Below are 27795 nucleotides of genomic sequence, written 5' to 3' on the forward strand. Positions count from 1 at the left end.
CTAAAGGGCATAACAAAAGCCCACAAATGTGGTCAAATACACAAAAATGTTAAGAAAAATGAGGAAGGTTTGACCTCTCTGGAGTCAAATTGGGACAAGAGCACAGTTAATACAATACTACAGTTGTGTCAGAAATAGGAACACACAGGCAATTCTCTCTTTCTGTAACACAAACACACACAAATGCTCTCACTCAATTGTACACACGCACACAATACTATTACAGTGATGACCAAACAATAGGGCCAGTGTGCCGTTTAGCATAAATTTGCGTGCTTCATTAGAAGTATCCGCCAAACCCCCATTTAAAATTTTTGAATACACAACATAAATAATCACATTGTTTCCATTATATGAGTGAAAACTGGAAAGAGGCAAGTTTTAATAGGCGAGTTGTTATGATAGTTGTGTTGCTGTTATTGTTGCTTTTCTTACAATCAGTAAGACACATTTATCAAAACTTTTGTAAAACATGTTGAACAGCAGGACTCTATATGAGGTAAACTGTGGATCATCAATAATTCAATAATTCAGTCAGGCCACATAGGCAAGTGCTAACATAAGTAGATACGATCAGATGACTATAAGCTCTAACCATCATCGTTGGCTCCAACCACCACCATGGGTTTTACATTTTTTCAGCCTGCGACACCCAAAACAACAATGCCAGTGACTTGCGACCCGAAATTATGCTAATAACTACTACTTTGTTCTTCAGTAGGTTATGGATAGAATATGGTCATTCTAATAGTTTAATAAGATGAATTTGATTTTTGTAAATCGCCAAGCCCATACAATCCAATATCCATATATGACACTCCTTATGTATGTATATATATATATATATATATATATATATATATATATATATATATATATATATATATATATATATGGCATAAAGCTCAGGTAAGTACGTCTAAACTGCTCAAAACCCAACACTTGTGCTCCTTATGTCTGCTGTCTTGTTACATTTCAAGACTACCATGCCCTCAAGTTTTAGCTGTTACACAGACCTTATGGCAATGGGAAAAACCTTAGCAAGCTAAAACAAAGTCGTTCTAAGATCAGTCACCAAGTCTTTATAATACACTGCAATTTAATCCTTTAATTTCCTTCAGCTTAGTCCCTTATTTTTGAGGGGTTGCCACAGCGGAATGAACCGCCAACTATTCTAGCATATGCTTTACGCAGCAGATGTCCTTCCAACCGCAACCCAGTACTGGGAAACATCCATACACTCTCACATTTACACACTACAGCAAATTTAGTTTAACCAATTTCACTCCTTGGACTATGGGGGAAACCAGAGCACCGGAAGGAAACCCACACAAAAGCAGGGAGAACATGCAAACTCCTCACAGAAACGCCAACTGACCCAGCTGAGCAACATGCATTAATAAATACATATTTTACATTACATGAATCAACCAGTATGAACCTGCGGGCCAATTTGTACATGCTTACCTATTTCAAAATGGTTTAACTTGTTCAAAACAACATAAAAAAATTAAAAAACAGACCTAAACCAGTAACCAATTTGCAGTACAGTAATATTGCACATTATACATTAAACATTTTAAAATGGAATATTTGATGACATAAGAATTTATGTGGATGACCAGACTGCCAAATGAAGAAGAGGATTGTGAATATGCAAAGTCTTGTATTTTGCACTTAGTGCCACAATAAGGTTTGTATAATTCCTGTGATATTTATGTTGTGCAGAGAATTTTACACAGTTGAGACATATCCTTGTTTTACAGGAGAAAATGATGTGCCTAGCATTTTCTTGTTCATTCTTTCTGAGTGACAAAGTGTACTTGTTGGCTGACAACTTTTGCCAGTGTTATTCTAGTGCAGTTCTTCTGCACCAAGCTGAAATTAGGTTTGGAGAACAGCTGTAAGTGTTAGCAAAAACCAAACAGGATATAATGAGTGATAACAAGATATAACCTAAAGCCTAAGTCTCTGGATTTGCAGCACAATACACAGACCCATATTGTTTTATTTTTTATAAAAGGTTTTTATCTGACTTAACATTTAAGAATTACCTCATGAGACTATTTATACCAGGTTTTTGGACGACATGTTATCATATTTACAGTTTCTTACATTGCTCACAGCTTTGAAAGTGATTCTTATATTCTTCTGTCATTGTTAGCTGTGGTGTGGACGTAAATTGTAAACACCATTTTTAAAACTACATGCAAAGGGATCTTAACTGTTAGTGGGGTATATGCACACAGACTTTTAATTTCAGTCAGCCAGCCCCAGGGCTTCCGGTTAAGTCATCCCATACAAAATCGCCGTGTTTAAGATCTCATTTCTTTGAAAAATGGGATCTTCACTGCCTGGCTGTGATATGATACAATATAAAGTATCAGATCAAACAAGAAGCAATGCATTAAATGATATTTTACCGTGCCATGTCTTTAAAAATATGGTAATTAATTTTACCCCAATATTCTCAATGGAATTTATGCGCTCGCCTGCGGCTAGTGACGGTGCCTGCGCTTAATTTTCAACTCTTTTTATGCTTTAACAACCAAATGGATACTTAAAGTCTATTTACATTACAACATCGATGCTGTAAAAGGAACCTTACGAAAGAGAAAATAATCACATAAAGCTTTCACCGGAAGTTTATCATTGGCTAAAAACAGCTGTGCATTAGTTAAACTAGTTCTGAAAGGGATAGTTCACACAACAATAAAAATTCTGCACTTATTTTCTCACCTTCCATTTGTAACAAACCTGATTAAGTTTTTTCTGAATAATTTGAGTGTGAGTAAATGCTGCTGAAATCTTTATTTTGGGTGTGAACTATCTTTTTAGGCACACCATAGGCTAACATATTAGTACAACCAGAGCAGATCAGTATGTCTGAATTTTTTCATAAACCAGTGGACAAAAATGCCTGGATGATGTCATAATTCAATCACAATTCTTGAACACATTCAATGAGCACTGTACGAGCACATGAAGTCATCTGAGAGGATCAATGAACTAAGCATAGTGTCACACAACGGATGTTTTGTCAAGTTTAACTCTCTAAAAATGCACAAATTTTGCCTACGCTGAATATAAATTGGTGGAGAAATCAATCTCAATGAGCAAGAAACAAACTTTATAGGCAAACTCAATATTTACTGCAAATTTGAGGCAGAAATGTACAGAGTATAAAAGAACAGACTTCAGCAAGCCGACAGACCTGAGCAGCAGCACACAGGTCACCCTCCCCCAGGAGGAGAGATTCACACTCCCCCTGTCCAACTCCATGCATCCCATTCTTTCCTCTTCAAAGTCCAGATGAATTTAAATGGTCGTAAATACTGCAAATTCTTAATTTATAAAGCTGTTGAACTTTCACACAAACACGTTAATAGACAAACTTCCCGCTGGTTACCAAGGAAACTGTATCGCAAAATTTGGCACAAAAATCATGGCAGGGGTGGTTAGAATGGCTAACATGGAGAATCTAACCATCTGGCTGGATACGACACCATGACTACACGACTGTGTCCCCTGTGCAAACTCTGTGCAGGTCCATAGTAAACACGATATTTGAGAACGACCTTCATTAGAGAAGCCCTAGTGTTCAGTACAAATCACCACATTCATGTTTCATAGGAAAGATTAACATTGTAGTTTCTCAGCAAAGCCTGTATGTCAAAATCACAGCGTGAGTGATGCCATATTACTGTGTGAGTGATGTCATATCACTGATAAATACTGAAAAGAAAAAACCTCAGTGCTTTCAAACTGAGATCCAACATCTTCACAAAACATATCAAACAAACTCAGATACAATACAGATTTAAGATGACCGAAAAGCATTTGTCACAAAATGATAACATTTAGCAAGACACAAATTATCTAAAGATGCTTAACTTGAAAATCTCGCTCATGAATAATCTTCACACTCTGTGTTCTTTAAAATACTCTCTGTTTGCGTAATCTACAACTAAATCAATCGCTTACACCAAAAGTAAAGTACACATTTCACCCGTTCCTAGAGAGAAAGAGGGAGGAAAAAAGAAGGACAGCGAGAGAGAAATGTGGTATAAAATAGAACATTTGTTGCGATTATAAAGAAAGAAATAAAGAATTAAGGATTCAAAACCAATCTGGGCTTCAAAATGACCTTCTCTGCTATGGATATAATCTGAGTTTAAAAACGATTAGAAATATTTTTTTTTTCTGACACATTCAAAAAAGCTGTCTGTACATTGACGTTAATATATGTTATACTGTACAATAGCCATTAATATGTTTGTTATTACAGGTTATTATTATTATTATTATTACATATTTTAGAATAAGTGCTTGCTTGGTTCGTTATGTTGAACCACTGATGGGACTCCAGCGCCCCTTACTGTTCAAAACACGGATCAAAACACCTGCAGGGTTTTAAGAGTCTTGCAGCACCACCTGGAGGCGGCAGCGGTACTGCAGCTCAGCCTCAGGGAATCTCGTCTTCTGTCTGTCCACAGAGAACTGCTCACACACAAGCTTGTCTCTCCAGAATGTTGTCAAGGGAAGTTCTATACCAATCCAACCGAACCGTGTTTTTGCTAGAGATATTTCCTTCTGGTTTACATTGTTCGTGATTTATTCCAATAGTCGTACTGTTTCATATTAGTGCCGTAATTCGAAGGTGATTGTGCTCATGTATTTTGTATTGGTTTCACCTGCTATTGTACTTTCAAACACTGCTAAACAGTTTGCACTGTTCGATGTGGTTTACAGTAATCAGTCGCTGTGATTGTGTAGTAAGGAATTGTGAGATGCTAATGTCGAAGTGTCGCATGTTATACACGTGTTGTCGAGTGTGGGTGGGGAAGGGTGGTGGAGTTGTATCCGTGGGTGAAAGTATTGTAAGGGTGCATGCTGGGATATCCCATCAAAGAATTGGGTGACATGGTTATGGTGTTGGGGGTCATGGTAACACTGTTGGGCGTCAAGGTTACAGTGTTGGGTGTCATAGTGCCACTATTCGGGGTCATGGCAACAGAACTTGGTGTCATAAGCGGGATATCATCTGGTGAGCGGCGGAGTGTAAGAGCATAATCCCGTGGAGATGAGGCTGGGGTCAAACGCAGGGGGTCACACAGTGACAACTCCTCTTGATTCCCCCCTGAGATGGAAGTGGGCGCATAGTTGAGGTCAATAGGTGGGGTTTGGCGCTGAGGGGCGGGCTGAGGGGGCGTGTCTTGTCGACTCCGCTTGTCTTTGCGGTAGTAAAGTGCAGCAAAGGCCAGGACGTTGAGGAACAGAAGTGAAGCTCCGACGGCGATCGTGACACTCAGCTCTGTGGAGTAATCACGGGGATTGGCAATGACTAGTGGCCCACTGCGGGCTGTCGACTGGGGGGGTTGTTTACCAGAAGTACGGGCCTTGTTACCTCCTGGGCGTGGCGTGGCACTGTGAGAGCTGTGTGTGGTCAAAAGAGGTGGAACCCGTGTGGTAGTGGACGTGTAGTGGAACATATCATGCAGGTTGTACAGGTGAGGTACCAGATGCTTCCAGAAGGCCACTTTAGTTGCCCGATAGTGATCTCGAACGCGAGGCTTCAGCCCAATGTGCAGGTAGAGTTGGTCATGAGGACCATACTTGGCCCATGTCACTTCTTCAAAACGGTTTGCCTTGGTGTGGATGAATTTGGTGTCCTGAGGAACTGGCTTGTTCGGATCCCTGAGACACACAAAATACAAGTAATTAGATCTGAACTATAACAACACATGGTTAAAAACTAAAGGTCTGTAAGATAAAAAAATTAAAAACCTTTATTTCAAGCATTTTTTACACATTAGAAGTCATAGAAATATTTAGTAAAAATATTTAGCAGTACAACTGTTTTCATCACTAATAAATGCTTGATTGAATGAACTAGGGGCGATGCGGTGGCATCCAGGTTCCCCTGGGTGCTCCTTTTTCCCCCTCAGTTCAAAGACATGCAGTACAGGTGAATTGGGTAAGCTAAATTGTCCGTAGTGTACGTGTAAATGAATGTGCATAGATGTTTCCCAGATATGGGTTGCAGCTGTAAGGGCAACCGCTGCTTAAAACATATGCTGGATTAGTTGGCGGTTCATTCTGCTGTGGCGACCCCCTTACTCTTTACGAGTAGTGCCATAGGATTTTTAATAACTAGAGGCAGGACCTCAGTTTATCGTCTCATCCAAAAGACGGATGTCTCATCCGAAAGATAATCAATGATAATGATAATCAATTCATTAGGATGATTACTGAGCCATGATATGACACTGACACCCCGTAAAAATAAATGCAGATTGCATGAGAATAAGAGACTTCTAAAAATAAAAATATCCAAAAGGCTCCAAACTTTTTAACAACATATAATTAATAAATATGTACGTTTTTAAACACACATTAAACATAAAAAGCAAACTAAGAAATGTGACAGTGATCCCAATGTGATAATGTTGTGTTGAAATGGGTCATCGATTATCTACAGGTGCATTGTTTGTAATGCCACCTGTTTCCAACAGAGGGCACCGTTTCACTGGGTTCAATACTGGTGCTCTGTTTTACATTGAAATTTACTTACAGCATTACTCCTCCCACAGTTTCTCACTATGCTCTCTGTGACCTACTTCAAGGTCATAGTGACTGTTTACCAGTTTAGCAGTCATTTCTGTTTTGCTGTAGTAAACCCGGAGGTTGGGTGAGACTGGAGCTAGCTTTATTGTGACCCAGTGCTGTAATGTGCTACTATCGCTAAACTGTTATGTATTCTTACACATTACCAAGAAATCTGTGAACATATATGCTTTTTTACTATATGTTTTTTTTTCTAAATGTACAGACTTTAAACCAAATTGATAAAAGGATGCATTATGACACTGTATAGTTAAAAAAAAATAAATCAGGGGTGGGCAAACTCTATCCTGGAGGCCCGGTGTCCTGCATAGTTTAGTGTGTTTGATTAGAGTTGGAGCTAAACTGTGCAGGACACCAGCCCTCCAGGATAGAGTTTGCCCACCCCTTATCTAGATCATAGGTTTCAAACTCAATTCCTGGAGGGCCGCAGCTCTGCAGTTTTGCTCCAACCCTGATCAAACACACCTGATCCAAATAATCAAGGTGTTCAAGATTTTTTTGAGCAGTGTGATTATTTGGATCAGGTGTATTTGATCAGTGTTGGAGCAAAATTGTGCCGAGCTGTGGCCCTCCAGGAACTGAGTTTGAGACCTATCATCTAAATAATTTAGATATTTTATTGCTGCATTCATTGTCAATTATAATTTTTCACTTTGTACTGCTTTTATCTCGGACTGTATGGTCATTTTGCATGGTGTTTTGAAATGCTGTGGTCTGTTTTACCCAGTCTTTGCAAAGTTGGTCCAGTAGGTCATGACGACAGCACTCAGCATGATATCATTACGGGAAAAGTTGCAGGGAAAGAGTTCTGTCGGACCGATAAGCGGAACACCAAAAACGTAGGGCAGCTCATCACCATGTGCGGAGTCAGCCCATGGGGGCTTCATGGGGCTCTGGCAGTGATGGTAGAAGGCATAGAAGAAGGTCGGAGAGCCGTAACGTGCGTGCAGGTCGGCTGTCACCACGGCTGGCTCCACCCACTGATGATCTGTAAACATGGCCACGAGGGTTTTCCGGCGGGTCTCGGGATTGTCTCGATCAGCCCAGTCAGTGTACATAAACTTTATGGTCTCTCTAAGAGTGTCCTTCCCTTCTGGATAACCATAGAGACTGTCCACAAAGTCAGACACAGTGAAGTCAAAATCGGAGCCAGAAACTCCACCCTCTTCAGGCTCCACCACGCCCTCCACGAAGCGGAATCCCTCCCCCTGGTTGACGCCCAGCATGATGTCATAGTTGAGGAACTCCCCCTGCTCCATCAGCACTTCGGGATCATCTGGTATGAGGTCGCCGTCGATGACTGGACCAAAGGCCACATGGAAGCGTGCAGGCTGGATTTCCTGCTCCACCAGCTCCCTGTAGCTGCGCTTCTGCATGCAGAGAACCAGGTCCTGCGTAAAACACACACACAAACTATTAAATCGGCTTCCTCACACAACCTGATTTGCATTAAGAGATTAAAAAAATTACTGTAGTAACTTAGTACTGTAGTGTTTGCTTTGGTCTGGATTTTTCTGAGTAAATTTATTGTGATCTCCCGATTATGACAGCGAAATACAGGGAAATCTCTGTCACACCTGCCAACACTGCCGTTTTTCCCAGTAGTCTCCCGTATTTCAGACCCATCTCCCATATTGTTCTGTCCCCCTGAAAACTCCCGTAATTTACCCACAATTTCATGTATTTCTGAGCACATTTACAACAGTCTGGACTCTGAAATAGGAGCTCACAGACATATAGAAAATAGCAACTTCTTGTTTTCCATTGGTCTTAGTAAATACTGTAACTACAGAAGTGTTTAAGAAGCATTAAATAGAAAAATCATTTAATAGGAACATTTTTAGTGATATGCTAATGGTTATGAATGTGGGAGTGTATGGGTGTATCCCAGTACTGGGTTGTGGCTGGAAGGGTATCTGCTGCGTAAAACATTTACTCAAAATAGTTGGTGGTTAATTCTGCTGTGGCGACTCCTGATAAATAAGAGATTAAACCGAAGGAGAATGAATGAATGAGATGCTAATGGTCTAATCCGATTCTGTTATTTCTGCTAAGCTAAGCTAAAAGTGCTCCCCGACTTTCTAACCCCGTTTACAAATGTTGAAAACCAGTTGATGCTAACTATTGACTTGCATATCATTTATTTTCACTATTGTGTGTAAATTTTCATTTTTTCAAATGTCACAGACTAAACTCAGACATTTGCCATTCCAATATCTGAGAGCAGTCAAAGTGTTTTTGAAAGAAATTAATCTTTTTATTCATCAGGCATGCCTTGAATTGATCAAAACCGACAGTGAAGACATCTATAATGTTCTGCAAAATGAATCCTTTTCTGAACTCTCTATCCTGAAAAAATCATGTGAAGCCAAAGACTGCAGTAATGGCTTCTGAATATTCAGCTATGCCATCACAGGAAAACATTGAAAATGTATTAAAATAGAAAACAGTTATGTTAAATTGTAATCGTGTGTCACGATATGACTGTTTTTCTCTATATTTGATGAAAGAGATTCAGCCTTGGTGAGCAAAAGAGACTTCTTTCAAAAGCATTAAAAACATACCAAGAAATGTTTCATAATCTACATTTGAGTGCAGCTGTGTGATGTGTTTTTGGCTTTTTATTTCCATCTCACTTGCTTCTGCACAACAAAAACCCCCCACAACTGCTTTGTCATTGTCATGATAATAACTAAGAATGCTTAAAAGAAACGACAACAAGCCCCTTACTTGTGTGTCAAGGACATTACAGCCGACGCGCTCAGCGAGGAGACGTGTGTATTTCACAGGCTGATAGTTCACTGACCAGCTGGACAGAGCGGAGCCACTCTGAATGATTGCTCTGTGGAACAAACCTAGAGAGAGAACAGAGAATGTCAGAAGAAAATAAAACAGTAAATGCCAAGTCAATATTCCAGATCAGTAATTATGCTAGTATTGTATCCGCAAAGGGCAGAGTTGCAGTATCCTTCACTTGTCATGAAAGACGGGTCCATGCGCATCCAGGCTTCTTAGAAAATGGTGAATGCCATCTCTGTGTGTATTTTTGTCATTCATTCGCAGTTATTAATTGAGATTCATTTGAGGTGCCAGTATGAGCTGGACAGGTAATTTCTTCTTGCATCTGCCAAATAATATGTTCAGTGCAGTGTTTGAATAGAGAGGTAATTGATTTTCTGAGACTTTTTTCCCTTATCTAAAAACAAATATTTCATGTTTTTGAAAGCCTCAAATAAATCATTTATTTGATTCATTAAGGCTGTTGATTAATTCAGACTAAAACCATTTCATACTCATCTGCAGTCTTAGCTTAGTCTTCTCAGTTTGATATTCTAATATCATCAATTGGCTTGAGCTTTAACCCATGAAATTTAACTCCCATCTGGCGTGTGGTGGATTTTTGTATTTATGAATGTATTGTTTGCTCATATAAAGCCTAAAGTATACATTAGGATTTATATGTATGCTTGGGTTTGCAAACCTTGCACATGACAGGAATTTTCTGATCAGCAGAGCATTTAAATGATGTTAACTCGTTCTTTGCCTTTTTAAAAAAAAGCTGTCATTCATTCATTCATTCATTCATTCATTCATTCGCTTTTGGCTTAGAGGTTGCCACAGTGGAATAAACCATCAATTATTTTATGCAAATGTTTTATGCAGCGGATGCCCTTTCAGCCACAACCCAGTACTGGGAAACACCCATACATACTCATTCACTCACACACACACACAAACACACACACACACACACACACACACACACACACACACACACAYAYACACACACACACACACACACACACACACACACACACACACACACACACACACACACACACACAGTACACAAATAGTACATGCCTTAAGATTGTGCGAGAAACATGAGCACCCGCAGAACATGCAAACTCCACACAGAAACGGCCAACGTAACTTCCAGCTGGGACTCAAAACAGTGATCTTCTTGCTGTGAGGCAAAAATACCAACCACTGAGCCACTGTGTTGCCCAGGTGCCATTCAACAAAAGCATTTTTCATTATTTTTTACAAAACTTTTATGGCCTCCAGAATATCCTGTTGTATGAATAACTGAATATATATATTTATATATATACAGTTGAAGTCAGATTTATTAGACCCCCTTGAACTATTAGCCCCCCTGTTTATTTTTTTCCCTAATTTCTGTTTAACAGAGAGATTTCTTCAGCACATTTCTAAACATAACAGTTTTAATAACTCATCTCTAATAACGGATTTATTTTATCTTTGTCATGATGACAGTAAATAATATTTGACTAGATATTTTTCAAGACACTTCTATACAGCTTAAAGTGACATTTAAAGGCTTAACTAGGTTAATTAGGTTAACTAGGCAGGTTAGGGTGATTTGGCAAGTTATTGTATAACAATGGTTTGTTCTGTTGACTGTAGAAAAAATATATTTCTTAGAAGGGCTATTAATTTTGACCCTAAAATGATTTTTTTAAAATTAAAAACTGCTTTTATTCTAGCCAAAATAAAAGAAATATGACTTTCTCCAGAAGAAAAAAATATTATCAGACATACTGTGAAAATTTCCTTGCTCTGTTAAACATCATTTGAGAAATATCAGATTAAAAAGGGACTAAGTCGAAAAGAAAATGAATGAATGACAACAGGTCATTTTCAAAACTATTATTAAGACATAGGGATAAGGCATAATCTAGCAGACTGAGCCTATCAGCACTCTCAATGGTTGCACAGTCATAGATCCACATTATATTAGGGAATTTTATTTAAATTTATATACTGATAAATGCAATGCTTCCCGAGGGATTGAAATATACTTGCAGTGGTAGCCAAATTGAAACACACCATTTTCCCACATTACATAAATAATTAACTGTATATGACAAACAAAACATAATTTAATTTCTTTGAACAATATTTTTATTTATTATGACACTGTTTCTTTTCAGGGGCGTCACAGTGGCGCAGTGAGTAGCAAGATCGCTTCACAGCAAGATGGTTGCTGGTTCGAGCCTCGTCTGGGTTAGTTGGCATTTCTGTGTGGAGTTTGCATTTTCTCCCCATGTTTGCATGGGTTTCTTACGGGTGCTCTGGTTTCCCCCACAGTCCAAGGACATGCGGTATAGGTGAATTTAATAAGCTAAATTGGTCGTAGTGTATGTGTGAGAATGTGATTGTGTATGGGTGTTTCCCAGTGTTGGGTTGTGGCTGGAAGAGCATTTACTGCGTAAAACATATGCTGAATAAGTTAGCGGTTCATTCTGCCGTGGCAACCCCTGATCAATAAAGAGAATAAGCTATAAAAGAAAATGAATTAATTATCTTTTTAATTGGTTAAAGTATAAAAAACATCCACAATTTTTCTTACTTTTATGCTATTCAGGAGCCATGTGCACCCACTGACAGGTCAAATCTGCTTCTCTCTCTCTTTTAAGTTCAAAGCAAACTTGAATGCCAAAGCATTTTAGATATGCATATAAAATAGCCTATGTAATGCATTAACATCATCAAATTAATAATAAAATAATAAATAATAATAAAACATACAGCAAATGAGAAAACGAAATGAAAACAGACAATATCTCTAAAAATAATCATAATTACAAGTTTAAAACGTGTAGATTGTAAAGGCAAGTGCGTTGATAAATCAATATTAATGGTTTACATATATTTTGCAGCCAGGTTAGACCACTCATTTCATCCTCTTCGAGTATATAGTAAAGTTTTTCTGAGTCGTTTAAATAAAAAATAAAAAAGTAAAACTATTTAATGTTACTTTCACAACTGTGCATGCGCAGTCAGCTGCAAAGCCAAGTGAAAGTAGACTTCAGTAAAAAGGTAGAGCAAAAATGCATACGAGCTTTAGAAAGTAAATAAATGAATAGTTCACCCAATTATTAATAAGTTATTTAGAAAAATGCTAGAAAACTGTAACCATTGAGGATAGTAGGAAACACTAATACACTGGAATTCATTGGTTACAGGTTTTCAGTAATTAAAAAAAACATCTTTTGTGCTCAACAGAAGAAACAAATGTAAACCGGTTTGTGACAAGTGAATGATGTGTAAAACATGACAGAATTTTCAGTTTTTGGGTGAACTATCCCTTTAACTGTTTTGTCTATAAGGTGTCAGCACTGAGCTAAACTGTTGAATCATTGTCAGAAAAGAAATGAAGCAGGCAGAACATAGACAAAAACAGTAGAGGCCTAGAATACAAGTGAGGGCTTGAGGGAATAAAAATATATCTTTACAAATATAATGTATTCACTCATAACAGAGAGAAAAAGTACAGACACTGGTCAAGGAAGAATCTTTTTAGTGCACACATTTTGAAGGCCTGAATTTGTGTACACTAACGAATGGAAAATACTTTGAGAGCAACTTTGTGCATTGGACTGCGAGCATATGCTAACGTATGCGTAAAAAAAGCGCCTACTTTAGGCTTAAAACTTCACACTCAACTATCCCCTCAGAGACAGCGAACACAGATATCTGGCAGCTAGCATGTCTTCAGAGACACTAATCCCGAACTCGATAGGCCTAAAATACAATATCATGCCCATCAATATCCTCAGATGTTCTACGCAGAGCACGAGCCGTGAGTCATCGGCAATGTGGCCTTGAGCAAGACTCTCACACCCGACTGCTTCAGCAGGACCAAGGCTGAAATGAGCATTACGTTTCTGCTCTATTCACTTCTATCGGGATTTCAGCCAAAACAAGGCTTCCATAATCAGCTCTGAATCATGTAAATGAATACCAGGACACAGTGGAGAATCAAGTTCAACTTCCATATCCTACTGGGAAGCCCTACTGGGTGTAAAACATGCCCACCAGATGGGGGTTGGAATTTTGGGGGATGGAGATGTAGCCAGCTATTATAAAGCACTGTTAATCAGCCAGTAACTTACCGTAAATCTATTACAGCAAAAATACTGTTTTTACAGCTCCATTTATCTTGCTGTTTATGTATTGTCAGTATGTATTTTATCGTTACTGTAAAATATAAGGTAATTTTGATGCACAATATACATTTCATTGCATTTTCCTCTGGCTTAGTCTCTATTTCAGAGGTCACCACAGCAAAATAAACCACTATTCCATAAATAATTAAATAAACTATTAATGCATATGTTATATGCAGTGAAACACCCATACACATACATATACTACGGCCAAATTAGTTCATCTTTGGACTGCGGGGGAAACCGGAGGACTTGGAGGAAACCCACACCAACATGGAAAGAACATGCAAACTCCACACAGAAATGTCAACTGACCAAGCCGATGCTTAAACCAGCGACCTTCTTGCTGTGAGGCGACAGCGCTAACCACCATGCCAACTTCATGTACAGTACAACTTACAATACAGTGACATACTGGATAACCATCCTGCAGTAAAATACAGTTCAGTTCACAGGTAAATACTGTGTAATTTAAAAAATCGCTAACAGTCTGACCAAAACAATCTACCACAAGCAGTGAGAAATAAAAAAGATAACTTTTTGTAATATAAGCAAAGTTATATGGGTATTTCCCAGCTCAGTGTTGAGTTGTCGCTGGAAGGGCATCCACTGTGTAAAACATATGTCAGAGTAGTTGGCGGTTCATTCTGCTGTGGTGATTTATTTGTGGTGTCCATGATTTATTTAAATACTCTTTGCCTACATTTTGCATCTTAAAAAGGAAACTCTTACAATCACATATTTAATAAGGACAGCAGCAAATAAATGTAATAAAATCTGTCCTTGCTCTTTCATCTAATCTAATTTTTATATGTCAGTAAACCTTGCTAGCATTTTTTAAAAAGCAAAACAGGGTTGGTGCAAGCTGTTAGCTAATGTGGCTCTAAGGCCTTGTGTATGTACACCTACTACTGAGATGGGTTTTAGATGATCGGATCAAAATCTTATGCAATCTAAATAATATATCAAAGAAGCTTGGGGAATCCCAGTATAAAAGCACTGCTTTAATTGATTATGCAGTTTATGTTAGTGAAGCACAGCGTTTCTCAATGCTGGTCCTCCTCTCACACCACCGATCTGCATATTTCGCATGATTTAGACTGTGTTCTGACTGGCACCTCCCTACACAGTGTGCATTGTTCCCTAGTCCCACCTCCTTCATTGCTCTTTACTTGAGCACGAGAAAGCTTTATGTGTAATTATATTATTATGTGTTAAATGATATACCTCCTTAAATAAATACAATATAAACTTAAGTTTACAAAAGATGATGCATATCTCATCTTTGAGGAGGTCCCAAAAAGACTATGGAGTCAAAATAAAGTATTGAGCAAAAAAAAGAAAAAAGAAAAAGAAAAAAGAAAAAAAGAATCTACAAAAAATTTTGAAAATGAAAAATAAATTTTGCCAACAAAAATAAAGAACTGCAATAGGAAAATAAAGTTTTGAGAAATAAAAATGAAATTTGCAAACAAAAAAAGAACTGCAAACAATAAAATCAAGCAGTGCAAAAAAAAGAATTTTTTTATTGCATATATATATATATATATATATTTGTGTGCAATAAAAAATATATATTTGCAAAACATTTTTATAGCATTGCCTTTACAAAACTCATCTAATCAATTGCAATGTTCATTTTGATTAGCTTTTTAGTCAACCGTGAGTTTGCGATGCTGTTTTCTCTTCACATTTCACATTTTTGACAAGGGGGCGAAGTCAAGGGAACTTTGGCGTTTACGGCAGGCATGGACCTCCCTCCATTTAAGCTACATCATCATTTGATTGCAAACCACCATAAAACTTTGAAAGAAGAAGAAGCAGAAGGATGGCTGATCAGAGGCACACGAGAGAAGTTAAGGTATGGCTGCGTCCGAAACCACCTACCACTCAGTAGGTACTGCATTTGAATTTAAACATACTACTCGGCCGTTAAAAAAGTGTGTTCTATACAGTATGAATGTGAGCAGTATGAATGGAATTTAGACGTACTACATCCGCCATTTTGTCATGGTCACGTGACCTACCTGCGTCTGTTGCGTCGCTTCACTGCCAATCATGAAGAACGAATTTAAACAATACCTTTCACTGATCTAATTGTCTCATAACAAAAAGGCTCTAAAAACTTAAACTGTCTGCGGCTCTTTCCCTATGTTTGAGTAAATTTAGCTTTTTCAATATGTATTTTTTTATTAAAAAAAAGTGTTTTTTTTTTTTTTGCACTTCTTTTTCTTCAATGTTAAATATGATTGTTCTGCCTATTTGTTGTTGTTTGTATAAATTGTATACACTGTTTATGGGCTTAAAAAAAAAAAAAGAACTCCCATTTATGAATTTGCTCTAAGGGCATCATGGGATAGCGCAGCATGCATGGGATGCGCACTCCAGAATCTCGGCAGCAGTAAGTCATCCGGGTACTTCTCACATACTGATTTTCAAATTCTTTGAATTCGTACATACTACTCGCCTCACATACTGATTTCAGAGTACTGTATAGAATGGAAGTATGCGGTTTCGGACGCAGCCTATGTCTTATTGATAATTTCATTTTATTTCTCTTCTTTTAAAGTTTTATGGCGGTTGGCAAGCAAATGATAGTTGCATTCCGCCCCCTACTGGGCTGTAAGATTACCTCGGTGATACTGAGTCTCCAGGTAATGACATCACTTAAATGGAGGCAGGTCCATTGCAGTAAATGGCCAAGTTTTGACTCCGCCCCCTTGTCAAATCAGGGCCACAAAGTGAAAAGCACAGAAATGTGAAGTGCTAAGTGAAAACAGCATCATAAACTCACGGTTGACTAAAAAACTAATCAAAATGAACATGGCAATTGACTGGACGGGTTTTATAAAGGCAATGCTATAAAAATGTTTTGCAAATTTATATATATATATATATATATATATATATATATATTTAAATTGCAAATATTTGTATTTTTTGCACTGTTGATTTTTTTGCAGTTCTTTTTTTGTTTTCAAATGTAGTTCTTCTTTCTTAAAACTTAATTTTTTTCTTTGCAGTTCTTAATTTTTGTTAGCAAAATTAATTTTGAATTCTTAAAAATATAGTACTTTATTTTTTGTTTGCAAAACTTTTGTTTTAATTTGCAAGTATATATAGCTCTAGATTGACTCCATCATGGAAGAATACGGTGTGGATATCCTGTTGCCAAATCCGAACAACATCCTACATGAAAAACATTCAAAATGTACAGTGTGTTGAGACACAGGATTGAGAAACACTGGAGTAGCATAAGAATCCCAAAAAACATTGAATAATCTAGACTTTTAATTATATATATATATATATAATATATAATTTTCCCAAAATGTATAAATAATAATATAAATATATCATTTTCTCTGTTTTTTCTCTAAAATTGCTCATTTCCTTAGTTGCTGCCATGTAGAAAATTGTATTTAATCTATATCATTTAAGTATACAGAACGAAACCGAATCCACATCAATATGCAGATTTATTCTTGTCTGCAGAAGAGCTTTTCTAGTCAACAGTAAAATTGATTTTTAATTGTTTGGAGCAATAGTGTATATTCCCTTGGTCTGGAAGACTGGAAATAATTTAAAGAGAGCTTAAATCTTAATAACTCAGAATCAGTGTATTAACAAAAAATAAAGGACTGTATGTGGCTAGAGTCCAGTCCTTTTGAGCATCTGCATAAATGATACAGCAGAAGTAGCGGAGCAATCTGCCACTCCTGACCTCACAATACACACACTGAAATCTAATGTCTGCTCAACACGGATGACCTACTCCTGCAGTCCACATACAAAAGAAATGTAGTGGAGACTCTTCTGCTTTAGAAATAATCGCAGAAATTGGTAGTGACAGTCAATTTGGACAAAGCCAGAACTACTGTCTTACAGAGGATTTCTGAGAACACACTTGCAGAATTTAGATACTAGAATTTAAAGGAGTCATGAAGTGAGAGATGGACATTCCTTTAATCTTTTCATGTACACAAGAGGCCATTGTGTCATGAAATATCCTTTAAATTTCAGAACTCAAAACCTTTTTGTTAGTCTAAAAACCGCTCATATTGTAGCTAATCTGCCAAAACGACAGGTTGTGAATGTGCCTCTTTATTATATAACATCGTGGCTTAACTCTGCCTCCACAGAAGAAGATCAATGTCTGTTCCTACAGTGCCAATTTGTGGAAAAACACAGTTTTTGCCTTGGCTTCCTTCTGATCCAAACATTTAGAAAGAGTAGATGAACTTCATTTTAAATGAAGATCCAGGCTGCATCAGTAAGAATTGATCCTTCATTTATGCCGTTGTTTTTACAGATTACTTCACAAACAAGACAAAATTGGACAGAACAGCTGAATCTAAAAAACAAATGTTGCACTCAAGTCAGTAACTGATTTTAATATGCGTTCACTATTACACTGTAAAAAAAATCTAACTTAAAAAAACAACTTGAAAAAAGTTGAAATTACTTGTTTTTTTTTTGTTTTTTTTTTTGGTAGTTTGGCAAAAATCAGTTAATATGTCTGTAGAACTACATTTAACACTTGACTAAACCTAAATCAACAATTTCTTCATCAAGTTAAAAAGATTAGTTTTGTGAGCAACTTCTGCCAACTTGTTACTTTAAGTTGAGTTAAGACCTCCTCACTTGAAAAAATAAAAGTTGCAGTATTTCTAACATTAACAACGACAAAAATAATAGTAACACTAATAATACAATTAATGTCATTATTATTAACAACAAAATACTACTGCAATAATGTTAACATAACTTGAAATTATTATTCACTAGTAATTTATCTTTTTTTTTTTTTCCGGGGGTCACAGCTGCAGAAAGAATTTTCACATTTATAGCTCGCTTCACAAAAAGAAATAGCGCATGTGGACTGTTAATTTAAGTGTTATGTATATATATATATTTATGGAAGTTTTTTCCTAACAAAATAAAAATAAAAATTTAAATCCCTAAAAAAATCAACTAATAAATCAAACTTTCAAAACAACTGCTCAAATGATAAATCAAACACCTTAATTATCAACGAATAAATCTAAATGTATTTTTCATGAACAACTCTGTAAAATCCTGTATTAATTAAATGACGGTTCAAATGCTCAAACTATAATTCACCTGTTTGTGGTTCCTCCTGATTACACACACAGAGTTGGAAGCTCATGATGGAAGCTCATCATGATTATAGGACTATAAAGACACCTCATTCACACACACTCTTTGAGTCTTGTTTTTCCCTGTGAAGTATTACAAAGTGGTTTTTGCTGTTTGTGCTGCCATGTTTTGATCCTTGCCTTGTTTACTGGAATTGTTGTATTGCCTCCAGTACTGTTTCTAACACTGTGTCTAATAAATATTTTGTTAACATTAGTCTCTATTTTTTAGTTATTTTTTCAATTGAACTATGTTTGTTTGTACTACTTAGTACTATTTCCAAAAACGTTTTTGTGTTCACTCAGCCTCAGACATTTTAGGTCAGTGCAGCTGATGGTTTCAAAATTTGAGTAAACAAGAAAAAGCAAAAGGAAATAAGGATTATGATGTTTTTGTGTAGACTCAACTTAAGGCATCCCAGTTAAAAAGTTTTGTTACAGAGTAGTTCACCTCTCCATAAAAATAATAATCTTATGTTAACCCAACTAAATGTTTTTCGTATTACTGACAAATAGTTTTAGGTCAGTGCAGCTGATGTTTTCAAATTTTTTTTGTTGTTGTCGTTGTTGTTGCTGTACTGCCTTAATTTTTTACAGTGTACTTTGTCTGTTATAACCTGATAAGAATACAGCGTTTTAGCATTTGTAACCTAAACCACAGAAGAAATTATATATGAAAGAAAAACATACGCAGATGTTTACATTGATAGACACACATCTGTCCTGTTAGCAACTGTAAGCCAATCATACAAGTGGGCATTCACTTCAGAGTCTAAAACCGCCATGCCTCCTCAAGTAGTGTGTTCAGATGAGAAGAACAGAAAATAACCCATTACTGTAAAAAACATGATAGCATTATAGGTGGATCTTGTATTTAAGAAAGTTGGCGGTTATTTCTGCTGTGGTGACCCTTGATTAATAAAGGAAAAGGAAAAGAGAACGAATGTGCAGTTGGCTGAAAAATATGTATTCAAGCAAATGCATGTATAAAACGCAGTGGCAGTGCAAAAACAGTGAGACAGAGAAAGATTGATGCGTAGCGTAGAGGAGACAGAGTGTTATCAATACTGTACGTTGAAGCAAAACGTTGATGTAGGATCAATATCCCTGCAGGTGTGTGTGATTGGCTGTGATCTCTGTAAAACACACACACTTGAGGCCCACAGCAGAGGGATACGGCTGATGAGGCAGGAGACGGTTACCATGGTTACAGCAGAGATTACCGTGGTAACGGAGACTGGGATGTGACAGTGGTCATGGCTGCAGAGGCAGCTGTCTCAGCATTTACACACCGCACAAATACACCGGACACACCTTTCATTAGCTTAAAGCTTAGTGCAGGTATAATTAGTGCTATAGTACTATATCTTTTAATATATACACTTACAATTCAAGTTCATGATGCAGATTTAAATATACATTGTATCAACATAACATTTTTTACATTAAACTTTATTCGAGATGTGTGATATCTGACCTTCAGAGTGGTGTGACAGAGTGAGCAAACTGACACAGGACGCTCCAATTCCTGAGCCAAACACGGTCACGCGGCCCGGATCACCACCGAAATATCCAATATTCTTGTTGATCCAGCGGAGAGCCTGAATCTGATCCAGGAGACCATAATTCCCTTTAGCCGCCTGATCACCTGTGCTTAAAAATCCTGAGAGAGAAATGAAAAAGAGGATATAGAGATTAGAAAAATGACTACTCGTCAGTGATCTTGACAATGAAACAGTTATGTGTGGTCTGGCAGCTTACAGAGAATTATTTTAAACCAAGATATCAAATATGTACAGGGAAAAACCTAATAGATTTCACCAAACGAATTATCGATTATATTAATAACTGCAAACGTTTTTGTATGAGAAGCTTTGGAATTATTTTATTATGAATGTATTTAACCATAGATATATACACTAGATATCACATACATACATACGGACCCAAAGCATGTGTCAATACTGCCGCCACATTTGTACAGTGCTCACAGAACAAATGCCAATTAACCGCAATAATCAAGCCAATGTGAAGATGCTGGACTTTTGTAACGAGCAAACAAAGAAAACAAAGCACAAAGGCAGAACATTTCATAAGTAAGGTTTAGTTTTTATGTTTTTGTATGTTACAAACTTTTGAGCGAAACAAGTAGCGTTATTGATGATCATACAGTCACTTACTGCACTGACCAAAAGGCAAAGTAGCATTAACTTGCTCTAAATTTTAGGCTTATGCTAGTTTTGTTTAATCAAATCAGCAAACGATGTAAATGAAATATGATAACAAGACTGCTGATGCCAGAAACTTGTATTATTGTTGGCTAAGTGAAGTAAGTAAAGCTAGTTTTTGAAGTAATTTATAAGGGTGCCTGGTAACAGTGCCTGCGCCTCAATGTGCATACGTTACACCATAATATATTGAATATTACAAATCTTATATTCCAAATAGTTCAGAAAGGGGAATATGCACATGGATAGACCCAGGGATAACATTGGTTCCCACAAGTCTTTTAAAACAGAGATTCATTCACAAACGCATCGCTCCCTCTGTTAGAAAGCGGGAGAGAGGTGGGGTGCTTTTGGACACAGATCAGATTAAATTTAACAGGGAGGAAGGATAATACATATCTATGCACACGAACACATGCTTTTTGTCATGAATTTCTATGCGGTCACTAACAGTTGAACTCAGAATTATTAGCCTCCCTGAACTATTAGACCGCTTGTTTATTTTTTCCCCAATTTCTGTTTAACGAAGAGAAGATTTCTTCACCACATTTCTAAACATAATAGTTTTAATAACTCATTTCTAATAACTGATTTATTTTATCTTTTTTTATATGATGATAGTAAATAATATTAGACACTTCTATACAGCTTAAAGTGACATTTAAAGGCTTAACTAGGTTAATTAGGTTGACTAGGCAGGTTAGGGTAATTAGGAAATTTATTATATAATGATGGTTTGTTCTGTTGAAAGTGAAGAAAAAAAAATAGCTTAAAGGGGCTAATAATTTTGTCCTTAAAATGCTGTTTAAAAAATTAAAAAAAGGCTTTTAATCTAGCTGAAATAAAACAAATAAGATGTTCTCCAGAAGAAAAAATAATATAAGACATACTGTGAAAATGTCCTTGCTCTGTTAAACATCATTTGGACAAAATATAAAAAATAAGAAAACAATTCAATGGGGGCTAATAATTCTGACTTCAACTGTATCCATTGATGTAGAAAAGTGATGTAAAATTATAATTTTTGTAATCAAAAAAATAAATAAAATTACATTTGCATGCTGACCACCAGGAAAACTCCCAATTATAGATATATGTATATATGTGTGTGCGTGTGTGTGTATGTATATATATATATATATATATATATATATATATATATATATATATATATATATATATATATATATATATATATCTGGCTCTGGATGGCCAGTACTCCACTACCCATTCATTTCAAAGGAGCGCTACCCTGTACTAAAATGGCGGCTTTATTGCACATTTCTTTCAATAGACAACAATAGCGTAGATGACGTCTAATATAAATATCTATGGTATTTAACAACAAGGTACTCACTTTTAGATGTAGTCACAGTTTCAAAACTGTGTGTAAGTACATCTGTCATTAATTTATGAATTTACATCTCTAATAATTTAAATATTTAATTTGACATTTATGACTAACGTTGAACCTACATTAAAAGTACAACTAAACCTGTACCTAACCTTAGGAAATTCAACAAAAAGAAACACAAATAAGAACAAAGCCATAATAAACTTATCACATAAATAAATATGCAACAACAACACGGTAAAAATACTTCAACATGCTTTACATCATTAAAGGAATAGTTCCAAAAAAAGATCACTTGACTTACTCTTGACTTGTTCCAAACCATACAGTATATATGTTATGTTGAACATAAAAGAATTTATATCAAAGAATGTTACAAACCTGTAACCATTAGCTATGTTTCCATCCACCTTTTTTATGACATGTGCATTAAAAAAAATCGGTTGAAGGATTAAAAATGCGCATAAAAAATGTATGCGCATAACTGAGTAGGATAAACTTTTTGTTCTATAAGAAAAGATGCGCATAACCACAATAGAAACAATTTTAAATTACAAACAAATTCCAGTATGCGCATTAAAACAGTCATGTGACTAGCTGGCTGACCACATTGTAATACATCTGAAATGTTGCTTTGGTCATTCTAAAATGTCGTAACCATTTCAGTATGTGTTATTATATTATTAATTGATTATTATTAATTGTGTTATTATTATTAATTACCTCCAGAACTGTTAAGCGTCTTTACTCTGCATTGCAGCTTCAAATAACACACATTCATTGTCCACTAAAGGTCATTTATTAAATGAAGAAAAGATTGACTCAGCTTCTCCTACCACAGCAAAATCCATTTTTATTGTTGACATTTAGCGCCAGTTAATCAGGAAGTGATGATTTTGTTTTCTTTGACTCGTTGGATGGAAACGCTGGTTTATTCGCACATCTTTTATGTAATATTCATATTCATATGACTAATATTGTTGTTAAAGTTAGCTCATGATTAGCATGTGCCTTAACTCAATATTAATTCATGATAAAGTAAGGTTTAGTTTACATAGTAACACATCATTTTGGATGAAAACATAGCTTATTACATCTACTGTATATAGGAAAAACACATTCTTATAGAAGTCTCTGGCTACAGGTTTTAATATTACTCAACATAACTTCCTTTGTGTTCAAGAGAACAAAAACTGATTTGGATCAAGTCAAGGGTGAGCAAATCAAATCAGGTTTTTAAGTCCTTTTAACTCCATAAACTTGACCGCATAAGGCTAATGGTGTTTAATCAGCGTCACTTATATTAAAGGGATATGGCAACACATCAAGTACACACTCTGCAGCCCTCCAAACATAAACAAAACACTTGTGTGCTGAGTGTGATTTAGTTAAAATTGCAGACCATGACAGGCCTTTATACTGAAGGTTATTATAGCATTGCTTTTGTTGCTAAATAAATGCTCATATTAAAGATGCTGGAACCTTGTTACAGTTATCATGTTGTAAGTCTGCATTTTCAGACCATTTTTAACACAGTGAGTAGTTTAGATTTTCAATGCGTTCTATACAGTAAGAAAAATCATTTAACAACAGCATGCACATCAATCTCAACTGGGTGTACGCCAAAGTGTCAAATTTATTCACTTAAAAAAAAAGCTCACAGCGGTAATGTTTCGAGCACACTGGCTGTGTCTGATGAAGAGCCAGTGTGCTCAAAATGTTATAAGCTGTGAGATTTTTACAAATGAATAAATTTGATACTTTTGGAGCTTTTATATATATTCGTTCTATACAGTAAGAAAAATGGTTCTTTAAAAAACTAAAGACTCCTTGTGGAATCTGAAATGGTTATGGCATAATTTCGCTCTTTCAAACATTTGTAGAATTAAAAGCTTCCATGGGTGTTAAAAAGGTTATTTTGAGTCGAAAAAAATCTTTAGATTCTGAGAAAAAAGGTTATTTGATATACATTTCATTAAAAGGTTATTTTTGGAACAAATAAGTTTGGTCTATGCAATGGCGTCACTGTAAAAACAAATTATAGTTTATTCCTGGCACCATAATTTTTACCTAAAGAATGCTATTCATTACATCAAGGTTTCTCAACCACTTTCCTTGAAGTCGCAAAAGTCATTGCGGCTGAATAAGGAGGTGAGAAGTGCATTTTATACAGATTTATTTATAAAGTTCAAAGATGTAACTTATTTGCCTCAGGAGTTTCCTTAAATGAAACGATGAAAGTAAACATTCCCATAAAAATCTTAATAAAGGCATAAACACACGGCGTTCTTGGAATTGAGAAACAGCCGGAATGTTTTGGATGTGTCTTAAGTCTGTCACACCCATTACAGGTCTTTCAGTCTCTGCTAATGAGCTCATAAACTGAATCAGGTGTGTTTGCTTTAGGAGACATGGGCTGTTTCTCAATATGCGTTCTTCGGGGATCATGTGTCCTTGTGTCCTCAGTTCCAAGACCGCAAGTACGGGGGATTCGTGAAAGTTCTCGAATGTGTTCTTGGTATCTAGGATGCACCGATGCAAACTTGAGGTGGGAAGTGCAGCATTTTATTTAGATTTGATATTAAAGTTGAGAGATAGAACTTATTTATCTCAGGAGTTTCCCAAAATGAGACGGTGAATGTAAAGATTACCATGTAAATCTTAATAGAGTCATAAACACATTAAGGGCGTTTATTTGCAGAAATTAGTGTTAAAATCAGTTTAATTTCTATTGTGCAAAGTTTATTTGTAAGGTTTTTGTGCATGTTATATATTGAAAAGGGGAACACAAACAATAAATCTTTGTATCAATGCTGTAATGTTAATACCATTTTCTGATAGAAAATGCGTGAAGGTCATGTGACCATCAAGAAGAACGCAGCATCTAATTTCTTAGACGATGTATTCAGTGTTATCGCGGTCTCCCGAGTTTGTTCTTCCGAGGTGGCAAGACCGGTCTTAACAAGAACACAAGTTCATTCTCTGTGATCTGGAATTGAGAAATAGCTATGGAAAATGTGCAGAGCTGGTAGTCCTCCAGGAACGTGGTTGAGAAACCCTGCATTAGATGTTTCTTTCATTCAATTACAGATTTATTTTTGCTTGGGGGAAGCTCATTAAGTAGACTATAGTCATACCAAACTAACTAGCTAAAACTTGACTTCTGGATTTTCACCATGTTAGCATTGTAGCACAACATTGCAGCTTTTTTTTTTAAAGATTTGTTTGAAGCCCAAACAATATTTGGGACATCTAAGCTCAACAGGTACAAATGAGTATTGCTGAGATCTTATCTAACTATTCACGCTGTCTAACTGCAAAAATCAGTCACTGAAAGACAGTTTTTGAGCTGTTATTGTGTTTGAGTACTTACATATAGCACATTTCTTTCATTCAGGGGTTTAACTGCAACTGACAGAACGTCAGAGAAGGAGAATGTGAGGTGATGATGCCTGTTGGCTTTCAGACATGATTGTTGTTTTATACGGTTCAGCAGCGCCATTTCATTCTTCAGAGCATCTTCATTCCGAAAGAGGGGGCTTTCTTCATTCAATCTCCTCCTTTAATCACAGGTGATTTTCTGTCTAATAACATTTGAGTAGGATTTCCACGTTGTTTTGATGCTTTAGTTGCAGAGATTAAACAGAATCAGAGCTCTTTTAAAAGAAGCGCACTAACAGCACTCTCTCTGAATGAGGCTGTAATGGACAGATCTGCTCCCCAAAGCATTTATAAAACATTATCGAGGTCTTCTAAAGACTCGGGTCCTTATATAATGGCCAACAAGTTTCATTTGGAGTGACAGTATACTTCCTTTGACACATTGATCTTTTCTACAAAACAGGAAAAACACTGTCCTTCTCAATATTCATCTGTGAGGGGCGAAGCACATGAATCAAGTACTTGAGAGATGGTTCCGATACACTAATGAAATACTATGCCAGTAAAATACTTCTTTAATTTCAATTGAGTGAAAGTACAAAAGTGCTTGGTCCTTTCAGTAAAAATGACTGATTGATGAATGTTTTTAATTATGCAAGAAAATATTTTAGAACTACTACTTTTACTGCTTGTTCAAACCACTTATTTAAAATGAGCTGGAACAACACAATTCAAGTTTTTTTTGGCACTTCTTAATTTTTTTTGTGTACGATAAACTTGAAGTGATTGTTTGGAACCCAGCATTTTTTTTACAGTGTAATTAATTATAAATTCAAGCATGTAATCACAAGGAAACAACAAAATATCCAATATAACCAGTAAAAAGTTGTATAAATGTGTGTTGACAAATAAACATATAATACAACAAAGTTAACAGTAGTTTTCATACTAGTACTGTAGCTGGGAACATTAAGAGAGGAACAATCACCTGGAGACTCTGACTGATTCATTTGAATCAGTGAATCTTTAATTGGAGAATTGCTCTCACTGGGTAATTTGAACCAGCGATTCATTACACTAACAACAGTCCTGCTCTGACAGAATAATTTGAATTAATGAATCTTTAACTTAAGACATGCTTTAACTGGATCATATGAATAATTGGAGACTCACTCTGAAAAGATTGTTTGAATATGTGAATCATTAATTGAAGACTCCGTTTGACCTTATCAATTGAATTAGTTAACCTGAGCAGATAATTTGAATACCTGATTTGAAAATTGGAGATTGTCTCTGACTGGATCATTAAAATCAGTAAGTTATAACTGGAGACTTGCTCTCAATGGATCATTTAAATGAATGAATGAATGAATGAATGAATGAATGAATAATTAACAAGAGACTCAGACTGGATCATTTGAGTCAGTAAGTCGTTTACTGGAGATTCACTCTAACAGGATCATTTGAATCAGTAAATCTTTAACTGGTGACTTGCTCTGACTGGCTCATGTAAATAACTGGAGATTCATCCTGACCAGATCCTTTGAATCAGTGAATCTTTTACTGGACACTTAATCTAACCATAACACATGAATTAGCGAGTCGTTAACTGGAGATGTACTCTGACTGGATCATTTGAATCTGTGAATTATTAATTGAAGATTCCTTTTGACCCTATCATTTGAACTAGTAAATTATTAAAATGTAACTCAATCTGAGCATATCATTTGATTAACCGAGTTGTAAAATGGAGATTCGTTCTGACCCAATTATTACAATCAGTGAGTTGTAACTGGAAACTTGTTATGAATGGATCATTTGAATCAATGAATCATTAACAGGAGACTCACTTAGACTGAATCACCAAGTCATTGAGTTGTTAAGCAGAGACTTGCTGTGACAGAATAATCTGAATCAGTGAGTTGTTAACTGGAGATTTACTATGATAGGATAATTAGAAGCATTGCATCGTAAACTAAAGACTTTCTTGGCTTTGACTGAAATATCATTTAGGGTGCTTTCACAATTGGTTCAATTGCCTGGACCGAACCCAGATTTGATCATCTCCC

At 36.2% G+C, this 27795-nt stretch overlaps 1 protein-coding gene across 4 annotated transcripts in view; it reads right to left on the reverse strand.

Annotated features, from left to right (window-relative positions):
* Positions 1-3129: 3129 nt before the first annotated feature.
* The window catches only part of nlgn3b (neuroligin 3b), a 67343-nt gene continuing 42677 nt past the window's right edge, over positions 3130-27795 (reverse strand). For 3 of the 4 annotated variants that reach the window (XM_005165182.5, XM_068221272.1, XM_068221271.1), the window contains 4 exons: positions 20241-20426; positions 9358-9482; positions 7351-8018; positions 3130-5697 (listed from right to left, as the gene is read on the reverse strand). In XM_005165182.5, coding sequence (XP_005165239.1) covers positions 4815-5697; positions 7351-8018; positions 9358-9482; positions 20241-20426 — 1862 coding nt within the window. In that variant the 3' untranslated portion in view covers positions 3130-4814. The remainder of the gene's footprint in view (positions 5698-7350; positions 8019-9357; positions 9483-20240; positions 20427-27795) is intronic. The other variant, NM_001166334.1, reaches the window with a different exon arrangement.

This window comes from Danio rerio, chromosome 5 (genome assembly GCF_049306965.1).
Source record: "Danio rerio strain Tuebingen ecotype United States chromosome 5, GRCz12tu, whole genome shotgun sequence".
Lineage (NCBI taxonomy): Eukaryota > Metazoa > Chordata > Actinopteri > Cypriniformes > Danionidae > Danio > Danio rerio.